The 24,605-nt window shown below is 44.0% G+C and overlaps 1 protein-coding gene across 4 annotated transcripts; it reads right to left on the bottom strand.

Moving 5' to 3' along the window:
* Nucleotides 1–359: 359 nt before the first annotated feature.
* On the bottom strand, nt 360–22,970 carry KBTBD11 (kelch repeat and BTB domain containing 11). 4 transcript variants are annotated; one of them, XM_005489162.4, is made up of 4 exons: nt 22,831–22,968; nt 20,519–20,621; nt 8,738–8,866; nt 360–8,311 (listed from the first exon to the last, which is right to left on the bottom strand). In XM_005489162.4, exon 4 carries the CDS (start codon nt 8,252–8,254, stop codon nt 6,488–6,490), a length of 1,767 nt encoding a protein of 588 aa, XP_005489219.1. In that variant the 5' UTR covers nt 8,255–8,311; nt 8,738–8,866; nt 20,519–20,621; nt 22,831–22,968; the 3' UTR covers nt 360–6,487. The 4 variants fall into 4 exon arrangements, with proteins under 4 accessions (XP_005489219.1, XP_005489218.1, XP_005489220.1 ...); XM_005489161.4 differs by lacking the exon at nt 20,519–20,621 and having other exon boundaries at nt 22,831–22,970; XM_005489163.4 differs by lacking the exon at nt 20,519–20,621 and having other exon boundaries at nt 22,767–22,906.
* Between the last annotated feature and the right edge of the window lie 1,635 nt (nt 22,971–24,605).

The raw sequence follows: 24,605 nt of genomic DNA, 5'->3' as shown, positions 1-24,605 counted from the left end.
GTAGGACATAATACAGGAGAGTATCTTGGAAAAACCTACATGTAGCTTCAATAAATGAATAATGCACTTTAACATACTGACATCAAAAAAGAAAAAAAAGGAAATAAAAATTAAGTGGAGTATATGCTAATCTGCATTTAGGCAAATGCTTTCACTGCAGAATATTTCAAGTTCCAAACACCCAGGGCACTGTGAAATGAAAATATTCCCTTTTTTGCTTAGCTTTAGAAACATTTCCTAAATATTTACCTGTCTGATAATTTGTATAATTTTGTCTTTGCTTTATAAGAAAAAAAGTATAATACCATTTACTGATTGGATGGATAACAAAGAAAAAAACCACAATTACCCAGAAATCCTTAATGGGGAACATAATATTTTTTTAAAGTATTTATTTCATTACAACATAAATTGGGAGTACATAAAAAGCTTTACCTATATATGCTTCAAAAATGAAACTATTAATACATCAGTTACACATATAATTCACCTGAACTGTGAACAGTGTCTAAAGAATTTACATTAATCTGTTGAAAGTGGAAGCATCAACATTGTTATTTCATGATTTCACAGATTTGTCGAGGGTTTATCCACTAAGACTTGAAAGCAAAGCAAGACTCCTGCAGAAGGTTGCTTATTAAACACAGTGGTGGTTTGAGAAGCATTGCAGGTGTAAAATGGTAAGAAGCAGCAATATAATTGGTAAAAAACCTAGCCTGTTCAAGAAATATTTGAAAAAAACCTGGCCCTATAGTCATCACTGTTTCAAGTACCCACTGTAGTTTCCCTTCCCTGCTATTTGTGTCAACTGGATATACAGTAGGTACTTTTGACTCTGAACTAATCTCTTCCCCCCTATCCCTCACTCCCATTTCTTTCCTTTGAGTAATTCATGAAAGTTAGTCTCCAAAAGGCATGCTGTTGCAGTTTAACCCCAGCTAGCAGCTCAGCCCCACATAGCCACTCACTCACTCCTGCCAGTGCTTTGGGGGAGAAAATCAGAAGGGGGAAAGCAAGAAAACTCATGGGTTGAAAAAATAAAAAATAAAGACAGTTTAATAACCAGCTGCACCTGCAAGCAAAGCAAAACAAGGAATTCATACACCGCTTCCCATGGGCAGGAAGGTGTTCAGCCATCTCCAGGGAAGCATGCTCCAACACACATAGAGGTGACTTAGGAAGACAAACTCCATTACTCCAAATGTCCTCCCTTCCTTTTTCTTCCTCCATCTTTATATGCTGAGCATGACAACAAATGGTCTGCAATATCCCTGTGGTCAGGTGGGGTCAGCTGTCCCAGATGTGTCCCCTCCAAAGCTCTTGTGCACCACCAGCCCCCTTGCTGCTGAGGCGGGGTGAGGAGCAGAAAAGGCTTTGGCTCTGTGTGAGCACTGCTCAGCAACAATGAAAGCAGCTCTATTATCAACACTGTCTTCAGCACAAATCCAAAACACAGCCCCATACCAGCTACTGTGAAGAAAATTAACTTGACCCCAGCCAAAACCAGCACTCCTGCTGATTCCTAATACCAGTGGGTTCATTCCAGCAGCTCTCAGCATTCAGTAGGCCAAACCAAATGAAATGTGTGTGATCACATACTCTGAGCACACAATTTTACTGAGTTGGTGTGTCAATCTCTGTTTCTAGTAGCAGTAATATGAAGTCAGAATAGTTCCAGTAACCTAGTAAATGCATGGAACTATTACAAACTTGCACTACATTACCTCAGAGTAGGAACTGAGGCAGGAAATAAGTAAAAACACACTTTGCTACAATAGTACTCAGACTCATACTATTGCTAATAGCTAAACAGAGCTGTTCTGCTAAACCAGTGCCAATCCACTTTGGAAAATAAAAGCAGAAAAAAAACAAATTAATAAAATGCTTTTTACTATGACTGCTCAACAGTACTACTGTTTCCCCTTCTTGTGTTTTCTTAAGTTTCCCAGGAGCAATGCTACTGGGAAAAAAAACCAAAAAAGCCCAAAGATAGGATTCTTTCTAGATCTGGATTAATTCCAGCAGAAAACACTACATATCAGTCCAGACACAAAGCACCAGCAACACTGTTAAGTTTTGTGATAATGAAGGTTAACACATTTATGGAGCAGTCAACAGAATACATGATGTAAATCAGGAAAAGCAATAGCCACTCATGAATAGTGGTAACTGGGATATAGCACTCTGAGAGTCAATCAAACAGCACAGGAGAGGTATGGCTTTCATGTGAGTAATTTATTCTTTCATCACTTTAAATTTTACCAGGTATTGATTTACAAAGAAACTTTCTGTGGATAGAATTTACATCAGCAACTGCACATTTTTAGCCATTACTAGGGTAAGACTAACATCCTCCCCATGTTGTTTAACAGTGCCAGTTTTGATTGGCATTATTCTTTTGCCAATTACTTTTTTGACTTAGTTTCAAGTGTAAACAGAATCTGTACACATGCTTTTGCTGCAATTAAGATCTCTATCTTACAGAACCAGTTAGTAGATAGAAACAGTAAAGTTTCATCTGCTAATCACATTTCTTTATTGAAATGGGGATTTAGTTTTAGGTCCAATGAAGGCTTTAGGCATTTCATTGTTAGGGACTGCAATGCCTCTTTACTAAGGTGGTACCCCTGAGAAGAATCCAAATTACCTGTCTGGCTGCCCAGTACAGCATAGAGAGGAACTCACCTTAGACTGGTAACCCAAAACACAGAGCCTGTCTGCAAAAGCTTTCCAAAGAAAACACATCTGATTGTATCAACTCATACAAGATCCATGCTGAAGTACCCCTCCAGGAGGTGAGGCCTGGAATCTACTCAGAACTCAATGTACAGGAGCCTGTGTGTGAGCTTTTGGAGGATTTGCATGAAGCTCACCCCTGAGGAAAAGCCACAGGATGTGGTTCCATGTACCTCTCCTGAGCAGCCATCGAGGTTTGAGAATACACACACACACACACATGAACTGCAAGGCCCAGTTCAGTCCTCACTAAGCTTATGAGAATTCAAGCCTAAATTCCCTAGAAGACAACCTTGAAAACAGGAGTAGTGTAGAGACAAAAAATTACTCCCTGAAAGATTAGGGCAACCATCTCCTGCATGTCCCATTAAAATGGGAGGACTGTAAGATTCAGGGGGAAGAAAGACAGCAGGGCAGACACTATGTCTGTCTAACTGGTCTCAGATCACTCTGTGAGGATGACTACCTTGACTAACTCCAAGAGTTCCTGTAGTCCATCGACAACCAACCAGAGGGTGGGAGATGTGGACTGAATGCTTGGAGGCTAAGAAAGCACACACAGGTCTCCGTGTTCCTATGCAAACACAGCACAGTTCAGGCTTCTCTAGAGAAAATGGCTGATTTAAAAGCAAAACACACATGCAAACACAACTTGAGGGTGGCCTGGCCTTTCGGTTTGTACCTAAATTAAACCCTATTACATCAGTGGTTTCTGGGTATCCCACTTGGTAGGCAGGTATGGAACTGCTCTGAGCAGTTCCAAATGGGTGGAGGGGAACTGCTCAGCAGCTTCACATGTCAAAGAGACAGTTGTGCCAGGTTTAAGTAAAACTAGAGGGTTCTGGAATGACAATTTCAGTCTTCAAATGCCTGAAGACTATCTAAGTTATGGTTTTAGTACCCAAGTTTGGGGGCAGGCGGGAGGAGGTTTCTTTGTGAAGATAGAATTGGGGGAGAAAACAATTCTCAGCAAACCTGGGGAAAAAACCAATTCTCAGCAAACCTGCCTCAGGCCTACCAGGGAGGAAACAGAGGCCACAGGGAAGGAAATCTGGCTAGAAACATGCCTCTGTTGTTAATCATCAGGCTGTGACTACGCAGTGTACAAAGGAAACAGATTTGATAGACAGCTACTAATGAAGCTCAGACTCTCCCCACTGACACTGTGTACACAGTGAAAGCAGGTAAGCACTTGATTCAACTTTTTTAAAAAATAGGAGCTAGCAAAAACACAAACCACTTCAGGTTTCTTGAACACTTATTACTGTAGAAATGTATTTCTTAATAGTGTACAGCAATTAATATTGGAAGAAAGGATATGGTTCTTTATATCCCAAAAGTTTGTGGATTATTGTCACATCTTAAACCATGGAAACTTCCCAAAACTCATTTAGAAGCATTTTCATGGATTAGCAGAATGAAAATGCTTAATAACAGGAATGCAAAACCTGGCTTGATACCTCACTACACTGTAGTATAAGAACTATACTACATAAGTCTTTGAACTATGAAATTGCCTTGTATTGCAAGATAAAACAGACGTTTCCTTGTGTTCCTGGTGATGCTACTATTTCAAAATGTGGCCTAGCACTTACATCTCTAGTTTAAGTATGCATCTCAGCCTTGCATTACACAGCTTGAAATAATTTCTACAGTTAACATAAAAATTATGCTGAAAGCAAACATGTAATTTTTCTTTCCTGCTCAAACTACAACGCTGTAATTTAATCTAGAGTCAATATTTCCAAGGATGTTCATCTGAGAATTAAATCAAATATTCTGTGAAGGATGTTAAATTCCACTGCACCAACCTGTACTGAGGCTAAGATAAATGTCATACTCTGCAGGCCTACAGCTCCTGCCTGGCTGATGCTTTAATTAGCTCACTAGGGAACAGGCGCACTTGGCTAAGAACCTTTAGGACTGGACTACTGTTTTCTATAGAATGACTAACCAGATCAGCTGCATTAAAACCCTGTGCAACAGCAATGAGAAAAAAACAAAACAAAACAAAACAAAAAACCCACCAAACAATAAAGAGAAAGAAAGAAGTATCTATGAAGTTCACTATTCTCTTTTGTACTGATGGTGTTTCATAGGACAGAGCCTGCTGCCTTCCTTTGGAACTAGCAATTATGTGTAAGAATGCTAAAGTCCTGTTTAACAAAAACATCTTAATAAAACATAAAAATATCTGCTTTTTTTTGATGCAAGGTCCCTATGTCTTTCTAGAATATGAATCTATACTAGAGCTTTGAGTATAAACAATTCTCTTCCACAGTCCATGCGAGTTCCATGCTGAATGTTCAGCATTGTACCAGCAAAAACACAGGTTCTTTTTTCAGAAAAGGTTTCTCAGTGATTTACCATAAAGCTAAAACATTTGCCTTGCCTACTGATTTTTTTAAAATATAAAATGTATAAAATAAATGCATGTGCCCTTTTCTATATAGTCTGCCTGTATAGACATTTCATGCTTTCCAGTTCTGAGTAACATGACAAAAAGTGTGCTCCAACTTTCCACAGGCAGGAAGAAGTTTTGTATGGTTTTGCCTCATTTGGATGCTGCCCCACAAACAGCACTCTTGGGCAGTTTAGAATCACAATGACAGCATATGCCATCAGCACGTACTGCAATTAACGAGGACTTATTGATTACAGCAATCATTAGTTCAAAATAAATAAAGCAGTCTCTCAAAAGACAGGGAAGTAACATCATGCTAGTGCACAATATAGTATGTGTAGCACATTCCTATTTTCCATGTCCCCTTTTGATGGTCTTGAAAATAAGTGGGAAAGGCCTTTTGCCACAGGTTGGTTTAGGTTCACCTTCCTTGACCTGCAGTTAATTAAAAAGCATATGAAGTACAAAGTTTTTCCCCAGCTCTAGGTCATGTCAATTGGTTGCAATTTGAACAGCTTCAGTTAATTTCTAATTCAAAATCTCTGATCAAGAAAAGTAATAAAACAGTATCTTTTCATACAGAAAACATTGCCTTTTTCAATTAAAGAACATATCAACATTTCATATCTACCATAAAATGCCACATTATAGAACGGTAACTTGACTTTTTTTTTTCCTTTTTCTTAGCATTCCAAGTAAAACATGTGGCTCACATTTGTGTTACTTAAAACATTAGTTTGGTATCTCATCAACCTCATCTGTGGTTGAAATTCCTGGGACTAATACAGTGCCACAACTTCCTTAAACCATCTATTGCACCAGAAATGAAAGGCTGTGATGGAGATGTTCTTCCTATACTTTTTAAACACAGGAAGTAGTTGGTTTAATGCAGCTAAACTATGTCGCTAGCAATGTTTATCCCTCAGTATCATCCCAGAGGGGAAAAAAAAACCACAAACGACAGAAAAGGCTCCAGCCCAGATTGCAACTATGTGTAAACACACAGCCAACACTAACGTCCCATTATGACACTGTTGTCAAGAATATTTTAGAAATCCAGGTTTAAAAACGTTTTTCTCAGACTGGGGATTGGCACAAACATAATCCAGAGATTATCCTTTATAGCAGCTTTTACTTTTGTGTGCTTGGCTTTTCACACAAAGCCCAGCAAACATGAGAAGAGTTACAGCTGAGTTAAAACCAACTCAACATCTTGAGAGCAGAGAGGAGGAAAGGGGAAGTCCCTTTTCTCTGCAGACACAACAGAGAAGGTCCCCTGCGTAGATGGGAGTTTGTGGATCTGCAACCCAGCTCCCCTCTCAGGAGGCCAGAGCCAGGCTGGCCACCTTACAGTGGGAGGGAGCCCTCCTGGTCCCCTGTTTTGTCCAGCCTCTCAGGCAGGGTAAGCACGAAGGGTAGGAGGACACCCTTGGCATCCAAGGGAGCTTTAAGAAGCTCCCCATCAAAGGTGCCCTTGAGCCCACCATCTGCTTCCACCTCGCCGTCCTGGGCTAGGCTGAAGCGGAGGGTGCCGGTCCGGTTGACGCAGTAGATGGTGTTGCCCAAGGGGGCGCAGCGGAAGGGCTGCACGGGGCCGCCGCTGGGCCGCAGGCTGGCGCACTGGCTCCAGCACTTGGCCACCGTGTTGTACCGGAAAACCTCAACGCCGCCGCCCGTGCCTGGGCCCTGCTCCCCGCCGCGGCCGCTGCTCACATCAAAGCGGTAGATGAAGCTCTTGAAGGCCACCATGTCAGCAGAACGCCGCCGGCTGCTGTTGTAAGGGCACTCCTGCCACTCGTCGCGCTTGGGGTCGTATTTGAGCAGGCGGTAGAAGAGGGAGCCTCCTGACACATAGATCTCCCCGTTGCAAGTGGTGGCCTCGTGGGCCACAGCAAAGGCACCCTTGGGCAGAGGTGCCACGGGGCTCCAGCGGTCGGCCCGCGGGTCATACCTTTCCACAGTGAAGAGGCACTCGCCCCCCACAGCATAGAGGTAACCATCCAGGGCCAGCAGCTTGAGCTGCGAGCGGGGCTGAGCCAGCGGCCGCACCTGGCTCCAGGTGTCAGTCAGGGGGTTGTAGCAGAAGACCTTGTCGGAAAGGCGGGCCCTGGGCTCAGTGCCCACCGGCCCCGTCACGATGCCCCCTGCAAGGAAGAGGTAGTTGTGGAGGACACACATGGCACAGCCCTTGGCGTTGGCCTCCTCGGGCAGGCGCGTCAGCACCCTCCACTCACCGCTGCCCTCCTGGTAATAGTGAATGAGGGAGCCGCTCTCCTCCAGCGACACCACGGAGGAGGGACTCTGTGGCCGACTGCTCTCGCGGCTCTGTGGCCGGCTGCCACCACCCGGCCGCTCGAAGGCGTCGCTGACCTCGGCCACCAGCAAGCAGGGCCGGCCGGCGTCCATGCGCTGCTGCAGGATGAGGTCCCGCTCAGCGCCACTGAGGCGCCCGTAAACGCTGGGCTCCCGCAGCACCTCCAGGTAATGGTCGCTCATGAAGCGATAGGCAGCCTCCCGCAGCTCGGCCAGCCGCTGCTTCTTGGCCAGGCAGAGGAGCTGGTAGCAGTTGCCGAGGCAGAGCTGGGCGCGCATGGCCTCGGCGGCACAGTGCAGGGCACAGGGCATCTGCAGGACGCGGGCGCCGCTCACCACCTCGGCCAGGTTGTCGTGCCGCACCTCGCCCATGCGGGCCGTGTACACATAATCGATGAGCAGCCGCAACGCCCCGTAGCTCACCCCCTTCACCCGCAGGACGTCCCGTGAGGCGCGGGCACGAAAATAGTCACTCTTGGCCGCCAGCACCGACTTGTGCGCCCGAATACGGCGGCCCGACACCTCGATCACCAGGTCGGGCTCCTCCGGCGGCCGGTCCCGCGGCCCCACCACCTCCTCATCCTCCTCCTCCGGCTGGCAGGCGGCGTTGTTGATCTCCCACTGGTTCTGCACCACTCGGCCGCCGGCCGCGGGCGGCTGCGACTCGGCGGCGGCGGCGCTGAAGCAGAGGGAGGAGCTGAAGCCGCAGGGGGCGGCCGGCGTGGGCGGCGGCGGCGGGGGGGGAGCGCCGTTCGCGGCCCCGCTCTCCTCCTCCTCCGGGGCCGCGCCGCTGCCCTCCATGGAGCCGCGCTACCTGCGCCGGCGGCGCGCCTGGTCCGTGCGGAGCGCGGCCATCACCTGCGGGACAGACCCAACAGCGCTCAGCATCCGCGCCTTCCTCGCTCCTCCCCGGCTTCTCTCCCCCCACACCTCCCGCCTCCCAGCATTAGTATTCGGGGCCCCCGCTCTCGCAGGCGGGGCCACCGCTGGTTTCCGGGGCTAAGCGGCCGCTTCTCCTTTTCCTCGGGGATCCACCCTGCGGCTCGGCCCCCTCCCGCGTCAGCTCACCCCCGAAAACCTGAGCTCCTTCGGTGGGATCGCCCCGATGAGCACCTCAACAGCCTGAAAAGCAGTTCTGGTTTTCCCGTTGCTCTGCAGAAATTTTAAGCAGTCTGCAGGCACTGTAATCCTTTTCACGACAACTGGTCCCTACACTGCGCTGGGTGATGAGCAAAAGTCTCCTTTAACGGCAGATGCTTGGGAGTACTATCACAATGTATTCACCTTGTGCAACTGCTTCAGCGGAAGGCTGAGGCCGCAGTCTATTCTGGAAGGCGATTCCCCACTAGCCAAATTTCATTGGCATGACCTTCAGGAAGTTCTTTTCATATCCGTGTTCCTCATGCATTCCCCCTGTTTAAAACAAAAATATTATTATTCTTAAAATCGATAGATTTTCTGTTTAGTTTGAAGTTTGGGAGCATTAAAGTTATGTCTCCCTTAATAATATATCTAGAATATCTTAAAGACACTGTAAGTATGCTAATAATCCTAAGTGTTTATGAAACACATGAAAGTATTTTTTCTGTACTCAGGACAAGAGCAGTCTCACATTTGTGTAGCAGCATATGTAGCTGTAAAGCATTAGCAAGGTGTTAATCAGACTTCAAAAAGATCATGTCTTTATTTTAAGATTCTGTTAATAAAAAGCAAAAGCAAGGAAAAAAAAATCACAATAGATAATTAGAACATGAAGTCTCCCATGGGAAAAGGCAGGATACAGGGAGGGCATGGCTGTAAATAGGTTAGTCCCTGTCAGCACAATCAGCACCCAGTTGTACCTTCATTTCCCAAGTAGAGTTTTTAGAATTTAATGAACTGCCATTTCTTTGCCTCATGTTTGTTTATGAATTTCCCAGACTTGGAACCAAGCATCAAAACTTGGTTTAAGTTTTGATGAGTGACGCATAAAAATTGTCTGAATGTACTTAATATAATAAAGTAAGTATCTGCAGTCCTGATTCTATTTTTAAGGAGGTTATTAATTTCCATTAAAATCCCCTTTGTCAGTTTTTTCACAGTCCTCAAGGAACACTCATTTCTATGTAAAATATGCATTGTGGCTTCCTTTTAGCAGGCATGATTCATTTACTCTGTTAAATTAGCATTAGGAAGATTTAACTTTTTAATATTTTTTTTTACTGAAAGCATAATTGGTAAGTGACATTGTCTGGAAATCCCCAACACAGACAGGAAATCTAGAAGCCCATACTTGCAATGCAAACTTCACTTAAATGATAATATCAGTCTTTCTTCATGGTGCTTTATTTTGTGCACTTGCCTGGTAAAGGGCTTTCTACTCCATTTGATCACATTCAGTTAGACTGAAATCAATGCTAAGGTTTGATTTTTGGGTATTGAAGGCTTTCAGGCCACAACAATAGCATTTTAAAACTTACTAGAATTTGTAGATTTCACCAACTTTGTATTCCTCATCTGAGTGTTTAAAAATCTGGGACTTAGGAACTTTCTATGACTGTATGAACTTTGGCTAGCTTTAGTGGCAGACTTCCTGCTGTGCAAACCCAAACTCTGTAGGTCAAGCTTTACTGAGTTTTTTCAGTAAAGTCTTAACTAGACAAAAGGATTGGCAGTGATGTGTGCACGCTCAGTGTGTCTATAGAAGATGTACTGGGCAGCATCCCTCTTGATGTGAATTTGTTTTCCATCAAGCCTTAACAGTACACAGAGCAACTACTGCAACTAACAATATTCTGGCCATTCCTGACACACCTCACTTCTGACACCACTTCTCCTAACTTCTACTTATGTACCCCCTCTACAAGAAGGATTTAGTAGCTTCAGATGGTTTCAAGCTCTCGGTCATGGCTTGATTTTGCGAGTGAAACTATAAAGGAAGAATGAAAGAGAATGCTACCAAGAATTTAGAAGTATGGGTGATTAAATGGGAAAAGTCAAAAACAGTAACTCTAACACCAGTAATATCTCTCTACAGTGAAATGCATTTCTTGCATTATGTCCCAAAGCAAAATCACCACTTAGAATATTCAAAGTAGTTAACACAATAACCAGAAAAACTTATCTTTTCAACTTTCTCAGCTAATGGGAAAAGAAAAAAAAAAGTGAGATCCTCCTCAAGCACATAATCATACCTTTTCCCACATTCAAGTATCTGCTTGGTTTAGAAATCTGGTTTGACGCATTTGAAATGTTATTGATAAAGAAGCTTGTAACAAACATCTGTGTTAACCCACTACAATTCCCCTGAGGAATCTCAAGGAGAAGGAAAGACTCATAGCATTGCTTGCTAATGGGAAGCAGCAGAATTCTGAAGAAAATTATCCTCTGGTATATCCAAAGCTAATTACCAAGAATATGCTGAATTTCATGCTGAGCATGAGAAGGACTTAAAGTACCATATACAATTAAGACAACAAGGAACAAGGAATATGGGGATGCTGAAGACTTAGAAAAGCTGAAAGAAGGTTTGGAGGACTTTGCCAATGACAGCAGTGACCAGGACAGCAAAGACCACTCCAGCAATCCCAGCACCTCTGTCTAGTTGAAAACAAAACACAAGAATTACACAAAGATGAAACTGAAAAAACAATTCAGAGAAGTAGTGGAACCTTTCCATTATTGAGCAACACGACTGATCTGAGTTAAAAGGTCATGGATTTAGAATGAAACAGGAACATGCTGAAAGGCCCTGATGGAAATACAATACTGAACTTCTCCTCCGCTCTTTTCTTACCTACAGTGATCAAAGAGCTGTACTGCTGTTCTGGCAGACAGAATATTCAAAAAGTACAGAATTGTAGAAGATACTTGATAGCTGTGATGATTCAGAAGAATTTGACCACCCGACAATCTCATTCGGCTTAAAATAAACTTGGTTTTAACATTTCTTCAAAAGTCACAAACAGGATAGGTACTGGAAAAGGAAGCAATTTATTGAGAGTACATGGTACCTTATGGACTGAGGTCACCTTTTATACTGGGGACTTTTAAGTCAGAAGCTGAATTACTTGTTCTGAAAATGTTTTCATTATCACGGGTTTGGTCTAGGGATGATGTAATGTTAATGGACAGAGGAGCTGCCAACAAACATGAACTGTATTTACAGACTTGGCAATGACACCCAATATCCTGAATGTGTGGCCCCAACCTCAAACGCTGTAAGACATTGCTCAAGTAACAGCACAGATAAGAAGGCACAGTTTTTCTGACAGAGAAACTGTAATGAAGAGCTGCAGGTAAAGTTTCCTGGCATTGCATTCATTTGGCAGTCCTTCTGATAAAATCCAATTAAATGCTTGTATTGAATTGTTCTCTCCTCGTTTTTCTTGTGCAGTGCCAATAGCCTTTGATCCAAACCTCCCCTAGCAAGACCCACTTTCTCCAGGGAATATGTGCATGTGGGAGGAATTGGGTTACTTCTCTCCAGTTCACAAATGGAAACAGCTCTGACTCAGTCTCATGGTAAATAAAAGCAGTGCTTTCTCTACCATAAACAACTCTAATTTACATAAGAAGACTATCCTCTCCAGGAGACTTACCAGTTCAGAAATAACACACTACCATTCTGCTCCACCTTAATCCAGAAAAAAAGCTTTTATAAAAATTTGGACTGCTGAACTTTTACTTCAGTAGAGAAGTCCCTTGGGATAGGGGTGTAATCTGATTGAGATGATTAAGGCTTCTAAAGAGGCAGGATCATCAAAAGAGAAATAACATCCCTTATATTTATTTTAAAAACTAAACAATGACTTGAAAGTAGAACTTGCCAGGGTGAAGTGTAGGCAATGTCAAGTGTAGAGTGGTTTGTATACTTATAAAAACAGTCTGCAACACTCCTGGTCACTGAGTAGATCTGTGAAATTTGGAAGAAAAAATGTTCTCTTTGTAGATGGGGAAAACATCTGGAGCATAAAGATGCCATTTCTCTGAAAGGTCCTGCATTACTGGAGCCCATTACAGAATTAAACTCTAAATCTTAACCACTTGATTAACCTCCTATTTGTATGAAAAGAATACAGTTATCTTCCAATGTGCCACCTCAAGAAAAACAATATAAAGAATAGTTTTTTCTCTCCCTTTTTTAAAGTTGGATATGTTACAATCCTAGTGTCTTGCCCTGACTGCTGGATATATGGCTTTTATAGTATTGGATTCACATTCATGTGTGGATGCAAATTTTGACCTCTTAACGTGCTGTAATTTTTTGACAATACGTAATAGAAGTATGAATTGGTCTTTATCTCATAACTACAACATTTTCATACAACCACAAAGAAAAATCAACATTTAAGAATTGCAGCTTATGACTACAGACCACACAAGAAACAGATGGACAGCAGTTCCTCATCAGAAACTCAGGGGAAGAAAAGGCTGTGTGTGTCTGGGCAGGGAGGAAGAGAGAAAGGAAGTAAGTCATAATAAAAATATTATCAAAAGCTTGATTAAATCAATACTATAGCTAACAAATCTAAACCAAAAATATACAAGTTCTAAACAGTCATCATGACCAGAGAAAAGGTTTCCTAACTGTTATACTCATAGAGACAAACATTTTCTAAAAAGAAAACTATCTTTCTGAGCTCCTTCCAGTTTGGACTCTTCAGAAATAGGGAGGAGTAGTGTCTCTGAGGAATTCTCACAACAAAAAGGAAATAACACTCCTACAAAAGAAAATCTAGCAAAGATTAAGTGCAAGTTCTCTCCAATATCCCTCAGAGGAAAGAAAAGTCTAACAAAAAAAGAACAGTCTTTTTTTGAAAGAAACAAGCTTTGAGTGATTACAATACCTTTGGGAAAAACTCCAGGGCTGATGTGGTGCTTTTATCACTAATGCACTACAGTCAAGAGATAAGTATGGCATGGCCACACCACACTGAATGTAATGAAACCTTTTATGCAGAATTGCTGCTAATTCTACACATGGGCTCACAGCTACAGTTCTAAACATGAGAGCACGTGGTTCTGTCTGTGATAAACTGAAGTTTGGTTGCTTTCATCATATCTGGGTACAGCTAAGACTCCATTGAACTAACAGCAGCACCAAACATACCAGCGTGGTGCTACAGCTGAAAGGATACAGTCCTTGAATGTGTGTGCTGGGAAATACAGAGTACCCACAGGGAAAATGTTACCTTGCCTCTACAGCATTAGTAGGTTTCCAGCAGAACATGGTGGTTGAATGGATGGAAGCATGTATGCTTAAGGCTTTACATTCTGGAAGTAGCATTTAAAAATCTGTGAAGACAGAGAAGAGTACCCAAGAATTTCAGAGACATAAAAAACCCCACTTTAGTGAGAGACTCAGAACAGCACTTTGAAACCAGACAAAGGCTAACTCTGTCTCCACACTGCACACCAGCTCCCAAGCAAAAGGTGATACCTAGCCTAGAAACCCTCTAACAGCCACACGGCTTTGGAGAAAATGTGGCTTGTGCTAGTAGCCTGGAGAACTAGTACAGCAAGCCTTAGTCAGCCTGAGAAATGCAGAGCTGACACTTCTTCAGGGCTTGGTATGTTTGCTCTGTGACTTGATGACTGTGCACAAGTGTAGGCACATGAAAATTCTGCATGCTGAAGGCTTTCTTAGGCTAGTGAAGAAACCCTAAGCAAACCAAGTGTAAGTGTAAACAAAGCAAAAGATTTATGCTGCTGAGGGGGAGGAAAAAAGACAGCTAGAGCATATTGTGGTTAATTAAAGTTTAATTGATGGGGAGAGTGACGGATGGGCTCAAGGAAACCTACAGAATAAAACCCAAAAAGTGCATTCAGCTTAGAAGGATCCTGAGTGAGAAAACTGTCAGAGTATAAATATCCAAAGACAAAGAAGTATCCCATGAAGAAATACACATTTGTATCCTGCCATACACTTCTGTCAATACCCGACTATGGTTCATCTGGGAGGCAGGGTGCTGATCTACATAGACATTTCATGTGACATGGGAAGATCCTTATTCTGATTTGATGAAAGGGATCTTGAGTATGTGCCTTGCTGGAAGGCACTTGGGAAGCGAGGGTAAATAAAATTTGACAAGAGCAGACTAGTTGATCTAGAAATCCTTTCTGACCTTAAATTCTGCATGCTGAAGGCTTTCTTAGGCTGGTGAAGAAACCCTAAGCAAACCAAGTGTAAGCGTAAACAAAGCAAAAGATTTATGCCACACACCAGGAGCACTGACTTGAAGCAAAGCATCAACTTGTGATGATTAAAAGCCTCATTTAAGCATTAGTGTGTAATGTACTGTAATGTGGTAATGTTGACTGCAGAAATGCTTTTCAGTATTCAATTGTATTGCCAACAAATTGCAAACATATTCAAAGTCTCTACAAACACTTTGGCAATGTTGGTGCTAACAAAGAAGGAGGAGAATATCCACTGAGAAGCCAAGTCAAGCAAACCAGCAAATCCGTTTAGAGAGATTTTTGAAAATCGAAGTAGAGTCAGCCTTGGTATTGCATTCCAGAACTGCACTTGATCTCCACAAATGTACTACACGCTGCCAACACACCTGCCCTGTACTGCTTATAATGCAGGAGATGGGGTAACAATTTTGGAGGATATTAAATTCCCTCTCTAAGATAAAACTGGATTTTGCTTTTATATCATTATGGAAAGGACATAGAGATTGAAGAGCCCAAAGCACCAGAAATCTGCCAAACTATGTCACCATTGTGCTTGAGAAAGACTGAATGTGAGAGGTAACAACAGACTTCAAAGGGAAGGAAACAGTCCCATTTTTCTGAGACTTACACCTAGGAAAAGAAAGTAAAAGAAAAACTTCTAGAGAAGGCAATAATGAAAATACTTTTTTTGTCAGACAAACTCTAGATCTGATACTTAAGAGGAAAAAAAATGCCCCACTTTTAGAAACTGAACAGTTTCACTGGTTTATTGACAAATTAAGTAAGTGATGCTAAGAAAGGCAGAGGTCCTTTAGATACATGATGAATGGCACCCTTCCCATCTCTGGAGCTCATATATGGTTTCTTTGCCCAGATACTTCTTCAAACTTAAGGTTTACAGTTAAAAACTAAGGTTTAGCTGCAAAACCTTAAAAATTACATTACAGGCAGTTTGATTTCAAGAAAAATTCCAGGCTCCTGCAGACATTGTCTCTACACAGAGCTTGGGCTGGATTCAATACGGAGAGACCTGCCACAGTGCTAAACACAGCAAAGGCTGACTTTGAGGGCAGGTTTATCTGGCAGCTGGCAATGCAGCAAAGATGTAAGACCTAAGACAGCCAGATCAGATAGCAGAGCAAAGCCTCCAGCATGACAGCCCTAATCTGAAAGAAGGAATCAGCTTGCACAGGCTTCTCTCTGCCATGGCAGAAATGCTGCTGGTACACTTTGCTGTTGGTCCTATAACTGTGGCCTACTAGGTTACTCACAGGAGGCTGACTTCTTTTATTTTATTTCATGAAAATCAGGCCAAGGTGGATAGACATAGGGCCATATGCCCACACAGAATTTATCTGTGGGTGGGATGCACCTCCCAGCTCTCCTGCAAGAGAGACTGATGCTGTGTCTTAGCTGCACAGCAATGCTGTAACCAGCTCCTGGAATGGAATCTGGAACATACACACAGGTTCTGCACACATATGCATGGGTGGGTACAATTAGATGCCAACTGATCTGGATCCTCAAAAATAGGTGCATGAGAGCTACCAAGGGCTAGCCAGTAAAGACCATGGTGATGAAGTGCTTAGCTTGTGCCATCAGGGGACTTCAGTTCTTTCTCTGGGTGCCTCAGCCCAGAATCCTCTGCAAAATATACCTGAATTACTTTAAAAGACAGCAATACTGACTTTTGCTGCTACTTTGCCTTTCTGTACAACAATCAGAGCTCTGACCAAGCCCCATGGGAAACTTGTCACTACCCCTTCCTTTGCCTGAATATCAACCAAGTGCCCAAACCATCAAGTCTACGAAGGTCACTTCATAGACTTTAGTCACTTTAGTCCTTCAGACTAAAGCAGTTACTACTTTTCAGAGAAACAATAAAAAATGTTTTTGAGGGTGAGGAAGAAGAATCCTGGGTTCTGCTCCCTGCCAAAAACAAAGTTTCTGTACTTCTTCCCATTGCCTTTAGAGGATCACGGCTCAGCTATATTGCCTGGAGATCTAAGCCACTCTGTCTTGTGCTGGGATTGAAAACCACTTGCGTGACCTCAAAGCAGAAATGCATGCTGCAGTCATAGGTACTTCTGCAGCAAGCCTTTACTATCAGGAGTACCTGTAGGCTGTCAGCCCGGATTTCACCAAACAATGGGAATGCTTTTAGCAGCCATGATGCAACTGGAGGGCTTAACAAAGTATTAAGTGACTTTATGTAATCATTGGAATTATAAAGGGAAAGAAGAGAAAATTGAGTGTAATGCATGCTGTTCACATTAGTAGAAGCTAACACTTGCTGACCATTCTGAGACAAAAACAAAATAGGTTTCTATTAAAATACTCTTATTTTCATGGGCTGACACTTTCTGCCTTGAATGCATAGCATTCTTTACTATAATGTGAATTTCATATGCTGAGCCTGAGTGTTCAGGAAAGGTTTTCTGGCACTAATTTTTCTGACTAAGCTCTACTTCTACAACAAGAATTTAGAGAAGGCAATTCAGTATCTCCCACTATAATGGGTTTTTCCATTGAACGGGGCCAACAGGTATCTAAATTAAAGGGATACAAAAGATTGCCTGGTTATGCAATCTTATTCCTGCAAGAAAAGGCCAAAGAATTTTACTCCTGTACCAAGCCAGTAACTTTTGGATGAATTAGGTCAAAACGTTGTTCTGCTCAGATCATTCACCTCACGTCTATCTGGTTTCTCTGTTCTGGCCAATGGCCTGGATGGAAAAGCAGGTGTCAAATAGATAATCCTGAATACCTTGAAGAAATGTACATGCTGTTTTTCACTTTGGAATTCTCTCTCCCCCAAATGATCCTTGCTCTTTCTGAAGAGACATCCAGACTGGCAACACAACCTTGAAGGATGATTATGATCACAGAACTGTCCTATCTGCTTTAGGACTTCTTGACACAGAGTAGAAGTAAATACTGTAGTATGTCTGACTAATCCATGACTCAAACTTGTCATTTTCAAGTGCTACAGAATAAAGGGTTGCCAATGCATGCAGTTAAATATGCAGCATGTTCAACAGTCACAATGCTATCCTTGCATTTATCAGTTTGCAATCTGGACAGAGGTGTACAGACAGGGCCCAGAATAAGAAGCAAGACTTTTACATCAGAATGCTGAACACAGAGAGATGTTTGGTTTTATGGTTATGATTTGGGAGCCATGAGAAGAAGCTCAGATTCAGGGATCCTGGCTTGTGGTTCTGACCATTTAGAGATTTTGATGCTTCAGTCAGAAGTCTAAACTTTGATTGCTTCTAAAAAGATTTTAGATACACATCAGCAACATCTCAAACCAGATACTGAGGTTTTTCAGCCACTGTCATGTGAAAAGCTGCCTGATTTTGGGGGTACAAGCCTCGGCAGAAATATTATCCAGGTATTGGACTATTAGAGAGAGAGTTGGACTATTGGAGATTCTTCCAACTCTCTTGCCTGTCTCAAAGGTCATTCACGGAGAATGACTGATACAGACCTCATCCTGAACAAAAAGAAGCAGCACCAGTGAATTTTATCACATGAACGCACATGAACAGTCTTTGCCCTCATTTTCCTAAGATCAAAATTAAATACTTCTTGGGACACATGGCACTGACAAACTCCAAAGCTCACACAATACACTCAAATGACATTTACTTTTGCTGTTTCTGCATGAATTGTGGAAACCAAACTTTAAAACTCAATTATCAATTGCTATTGAAGAAGTATGTTTGTATACTGCTTACTTCCATGGCTTTGAAGAGAATGAGGCTTGTGATAGCAGCCTGCAACTAGAAACTGCCACCTAAGCTTCACAGAGAATTTTGATCAAACCAGAGTCTGACATGACCTTAAACCCCAACCCCACTGCAGTCAAGGAAAATTCCAATTAACTTCACGAGCATCTGGATTTCTGACACTGTTGTACCAGCTTTGCATGGCAAGGTATTTGCAGCTGCGGCAGCAGCGGCTTCTGTGAGGAGCTGCCAAAAGCTTCCCCATGACTGACAGAGCCAGGGCCAGCCAGCTCCAGGACAGACCCTCCAGTGGGCAAGGCAGAGCCCACCAGTGATGGTGGTGGTGCCTCTGGGACGATGACAGAGTTAAGAAGAGGAAAAAGCTACTGCGCAGGAGCAAACTGCAGCCAGAGAGGACAGGAGTGAGAATATGTGAAAGAAACAGATCTGCAGGCTCCAAGGTCAGTGCAGAAGGAGAGGGAGGAAGTGCTCCAGGCACTGGAGCTGAGTCCCCTGCAGCCCATGGTGAGGCAGCTCTGCCCCTAGAACCCATGGAGGTTAATGGTGGAGCAGAGATCCACCTGCCGCCTGTGGAGGATCCCACACTGGAACAGGTGGACGCTGTGGATGCCATAACCCTGTGGGAAGCTCATTCTGGAACAGATTTGCTGGCAGAACTTGTGACCCCACAGAGAGCCCTGGCTGGAGCAGTCTGCTCCTGAAGGACTGTACCCTAAGGGAGGGACTCATGCTGAAGCAGTTTGTGAAGAGCAGCAGCCCATGGGAAGGACTTTTGTGGAGAACCTTCTCCCATGGTTCATCCCATCCCTCAACCTTGCTGGAACAGGGGAAGATTGTGAGGAAGAAGCAGCAACAAAGACAACATGATGAACTGACCACAATGCCCAGTCTCTCTCCCCCTGTACCTCTAGGGGAGGGGGCAAGGTAAAGAATTCAAGTGTATAGTTAAGCCTGGGAAAAAGAGAAGTATGGTGGGAAGATGTTTTTAAGATTTGGGTTTATTTCTCATTATCCTACTCTGATTTCCCTAAGTTGACTCTGTTTTGCTTGTAGCAGTAACTTGTGAGTGATAGCTCACGGTGCTTATCTTGACCCACGAGACTTCACTTTATTTTCTCTCCCCTGTCCAGCTCAGGAGTAACAGAGCAGCTTTAGAAGGCACGTGGCATCCAGCCAGGGTTAATCCACCACAACTGTACAGACAAATGTAAACGGTAGCTTTTTTTTGAACTGAAGCAATGCAGGGAGTTGCAGTACAAAGAAAAGATGAAAGAAAGCTACAGGATAAGAGAAAAACTCTCCCAAGAATGGATTTGTCTTTGACTGATAGAATCAGAACATTTGTTTCACTTGCCACTCCCACAGCAAAGGGCTGGCTTTTAGTTCTTTCTGTCTAACACCTCAAATATGGGTTGCAGAAATAAGAGTTCATTTCCACAGCTTAGGCCCTGTTTTTTCAATCTACTTACAAGAAAGGGGGAAAGAGAAAAAAACAGAACTGCTTCCAAGAAGAAAAAAACAAAACTATTGTATAACTTTGACAGGTTGATAGTTTGAAATGATTCACAAGTCCAGGAGCCTACCAGCACTTAGAGAGCCAAAGCTGAGATGCAAAACTTACCTAGCTCCTTAAGTACTCCTGGAGGAGTCAGTGTCCAGAAAAACAACTAAGAGCTTGTGCTAATCTATGAATGCATAAATGTAAAATAACTTCAATTAATGCAAATCATGTTGTGACAGACTACATAACAGCATGGAAGCTGCTTGACCAACATATGTTGATTTGTATAGAAAGATTGTGGTTTCTGGCGTGTTTCCAAGAGAGTTAAAAAAGGCTGTCACACTGTCTGTTTCACCCAGAGACACAGCAATGGCAGCCTGTGAAACATCCTACCTGAAAAGCATTTATGTGACACATCTTTCTTCTCCCTCTGACACACGGTACAAAATCTGTAGAACCACTGGATTTTTTTCTCACGCTTGTTTTGCATTAAATAAACTGACTTAACCAATCATGAGTCCTGCCATCCTCACTGAAGAGGTATAAGAAAGAAACTTATTGGGAAGTACCAAATGTGCAGTGCAGAATAAAACCACCCAGCCAGCTCTTTTTAGCATTAACACTCAATCACCCATATACAATACTGACCCAGTCTTGTAATCCTTCTGAAGCCAAAACTGCCAGTTAGTATCCAAGGAGCACTTTAGGATGAAGAAAAGGGTGCAGCATTGCCAATCAGTTGTTCCTGATCCTGCAGAGAGTTACACACAGATTTAAACACTGTTCACAGGACTAACTCCACTGGTAATGCCAACATCTGCAGTGTAAACTGAGTGCTTGCTTAATTAACTGCAGGAGAAGGCAAAATCTCTGTAGATTCCCTGTGTTGTCACATGGTGAAGAGTTCTGGCACAGGGAACTGGGCAGGAATGTATGGCCCAGGCTAGGGAAAGAGCAGGGTCCCCTCCTCCTCAACGAGAGCTCAGTCACACATCAGGTTAAACTGGTTGTCAAACCCTGAACTGCTATAAAGTAATTCTTCTCCAATGAAAGGAACTAATCATGCCTGCTCGCTGACAAAACAACACTGTGACCAAACATGAAGCAGAAACAATAGATGATGACAATTTCACTGAAAAGTAAAACATCAAGAGTAAAAATGTCATGTTCTGAGAAGGCTAATGAGAAAAAATACAATGAAAATGAGCTCATTTTTTAAATGGGTATTTTCAAGGATGTGAAGTGGCATAAAATGACTTCTCTGCTTCTGTTCAGAGGCAAGAAACAGACTCCCAACTGCAATGCTGTATAGTGTCAGTAGGGATAAACAGAAAAATACCTGCAAAATCCACAAAGGATCCCACCAAGAAAAAAAAAATAGTATTAAAAAAAAGTTCAATTCTACCTTGAAAGAAATTGCAGGATTCCCTTTCACGTTTTATTATACCCTTCTCTAGCAGTCAGCTGCCCCTAATATCCTCTTGCAACAGGATACTACAGGATGCTGAAACCCCTGGTAAGTAGGATCTGGATGCAGCCATCTCACCACATCGTCGTCTCTATGGTAACCCAGGCCAGCCCTAAATACTATAATCCTGCTTTACTATAGTAAAGCCAGTTAATGACTTTAATTGAATGTTCCTGCCAAATAATGGTGCTCTAATATTTATTGACATTTCAAGTCTGTCCATCTCTTTGGACTATTTGTTATATTGAAAAGTGATGCAAACACAGCTTTTGTAAAAGAAAGGAAGCTACTACAGATTTTAGCCTTTTGATATGATCAAGGTGCAGTCCAGCAAACTCCAGCGTCAAAGTGGCACCACTGACTTCAGTGGCTCCACTGCCAGGAGCGAGTCCTGCAGAGCACAGAGGAGCTGGGGCAGGCACAGGACCAGTCCTTGGCTCTTGGCAGATTCTCACCAGACAGTGGCATTAGCAGTGGATGACCAGAGCATCCCGCTGGCATGCTCTGGGTGTCCTAATTAAAGAGTGAATAAATGCTGTGTGATGGGTCCTGGGAAGAGGAGAATGCAGAACAAGTAGGATGGGCCAAGCAGTTAAACAAGAGAGGAAATATTGCTTTGTCAATACGACTGACAATTTAATTATTATTTTCCACGAATATTCCACTTAATTCCTTTTTGGGAGGCAGATGGTTAAGTCCCTGGAAAACAGAGAAGCCCTTTTGCTCCTCAGATCATACAGGAAGATTGTTCTATTTTATTGCTATTCTATTTTTTTATTGCCCTACTTTTTTTCTTTAGTTTTTTGCTCCAGTTTTCTATTGTTTGGTTTAATTGCTGTGGAAAAGCTTTACAAAATATTATTATTTCTAGAGGGTTTTATTTTTTCCTGATGGGTGAAGAAAGTTGGCTATAGGATTTAATACTGTCATTTTCTGTGCTATGTGTAAGTTTGGGTTCAGAAGTCCGCTTTTTGTTGCTTTAAATCACCAGACATAAAAATCTACCTACTGAAATTCAGTTCAAGTTTTTTTTGAAGCATCTTCCACCCTGCCAAATCCTGCACGCGTATGCTCACCCAGGGCTTGCGCCTGCTTTTAGCAGGATGGAGTAGCACGCCATGAAGAATTTATAGCGGGAAGCAATCTCCTGCTGTTACACATCCCTAAACGTTAGTGTAGAGAGTAATTTCGATTTTTAATAGGTCAGCAGGATAAAAATATGAAATAAAATAAAATACGCAGGCATCAGGGCTGGCTCCTCTGCGACATATGGAGAAGGGATGTGGGGATATACCCGGCCTCCCCGTTGCCCAGAGGAGGTGGATTAAGGGGGCCAGAAGAGAAAAGGAACACGATTAAACCTGACAGTGCTCCAGCAACCCGTCTCACACACACGCGGCTACCGCGGCTCCACGTCGCGGTCCTTACCGCAGATATCGGCAGACACCGGCAGCAGCCCTCCCCGCTCCCGTCGCGCTGCCTCCCCGCTCACCTTTCGGCCGACGAGCCCCGCGCCGCTCCGGGGCAGCTCCCGCAGCGCAGCGACCGCGCCGCCCGGCCCAGGCGGCGGAGCGGGAGGCGGCGGCGAGCGGCGCCGCGGTGCCAGGCGAGGCAAATGGCTGAAGCGCAGGGGCCGGGCTGGCGGAGGGGCCGGGCGGGCGCGGGGCCGCGCTCGGCCCCTTTGTTCGCCTGGCAGGCGGAGGGAGGAGCGGGCACGGACCTGTTGCTGCTGGCGGCGGCTGCCGGCGAGGGGCAGAGGCCGAGCCGTGAGCTGCCCGCGCTGCCCCGCGGGGCTGAGGCGGGGCGGGCGGCGGAGCGGCCCCACCTGCCCGCGCTGAGGGGAAACTCCCCCCGGGTGGCGCCGGGCGGGGAGCGCCGGGTCCTCCCTCCCTCCCTCCCTCAGCTCCGGGCGGGGCCGGGGAGCCGTGCCGGGGGTAAGCGGGGCGGCGACGCCGCTCCCCTGCGTGAGGCAGGGCCGGGGGCTTTGCCGCAGGAGCCGCAGCGCCCCGGCTGGAGCCCCGCGGGCCCCGGCATCGCCCGCCCGCTGGCCGCGCCGAGCCTCCGGGGTGTTCAGGTGGCTGCCGGCGCAGGTCCCATTCTCTCCTGCGCTTCAAAGCTGAGACCCTCGTCAGGATTCCCAGAATTAGACCCGCTTTTCAGTTTCTTAAAAGCCATTTCACATTGTGTTATTTGTACTCTGGGTCTGCTCCCGACACAGGCAGTGGTACCTAACCCAGCTCAAGTCCCAGCGCAAGCTGCAGTTTGATTTCTAGACGGCAGACGTGCTGCCCTAATCCCTGACCCATTTCTGGTGCTGGGATATATCGTATTGTCTTTGTAGCATATAGTTTAACTATGACACTGCTGTCTCAAACACTATTCATCTGCAGGTTTGCTCTTTTTCCCTCTCCACGGTCTCCAGGGACCTGTCGGACTGGTTCCCCTGCAGTGCCCAGTGAGTGGCTCCTGGCCTTGGGAGACACTCCTGAGCAGACTTGAAAAGCTACTACTATCTCCTGTCTCAAATTAACCTGACAATTAATTGCTTCTGTGCTGGCAGTGTGGCCATTGCAGCTGTATGTTCTTCCATCATCATGGCTGTGATGGCTAAGCATGGCTGGGTGTCTTCTCCTTCATTTTGTCCCATTGCTTCTCCTTTTTGACATCAGTTGTGCTAAAAACTCTTATGTGTTGACTTAGCACTTAACAAACTAAAGTACTTACATGCAGTGCTGGATAACTGTAACCACTTGAAACCCTTGGCTTCACTCACATTGTGCTGTGACTTCAGAGCAGCTCTTAACCAGCAGGCTGGTGTTCAAGCAGAGGTCGTCTCATCTCGACTGAGAGGCAGCACTCTTCTGGGAGCTATAAAATAGATAAGCAACAATCATAAAGTGTTACCAGGGTCTTAGAAGAGACAGTAACCACAACATGTGGCTTTAGCATAACTGTGAATTTGTCACCCTGATTTGGTTCTATTACAAGGTTAAAATGTAAGCTTTGTACATGGTTTTATTCCTGGCTAGCAGGAAGAAATTTCCATGAGATACAGCAGATCCATTAAAACCTGCCAGAAATAACTCTTCTCTCTGACATCAGGAATTAATATTCTTGCTGTTTCATGCTACTTTAAATACTATATAATTCAAGATGACACTAAAATTAGACGACTGATACAGCTATGGAAAATTATTTTCACTTTTAAGATCTGTTGTTCTATTTCTCTGTGGAGTATTGTCACTCTTTAAGGTGCCTGACTTCTAT

The sequence above is a fragment of the Zonotrichia albicollis genome, chromosome 3, assembly GCF_047830755.1.
Source record: "Zonotrichia albicollis isolate bZonAlb1 chromosome 3, bZonAlb1.hap1, whole genome shotgun sequence".
In the NCBI taxonomy this organism is placed as follows: Eukaryota; Metazoa; Chordata; class Aves; order Passeriformes; family Passerellidae; genus Zonotrichia; species Zonotrichia albicollis.
Note: the sequence above shows the minus strand (reverse complement) of the source record. Positions and strands in the feature narration are given on the sequence as shown.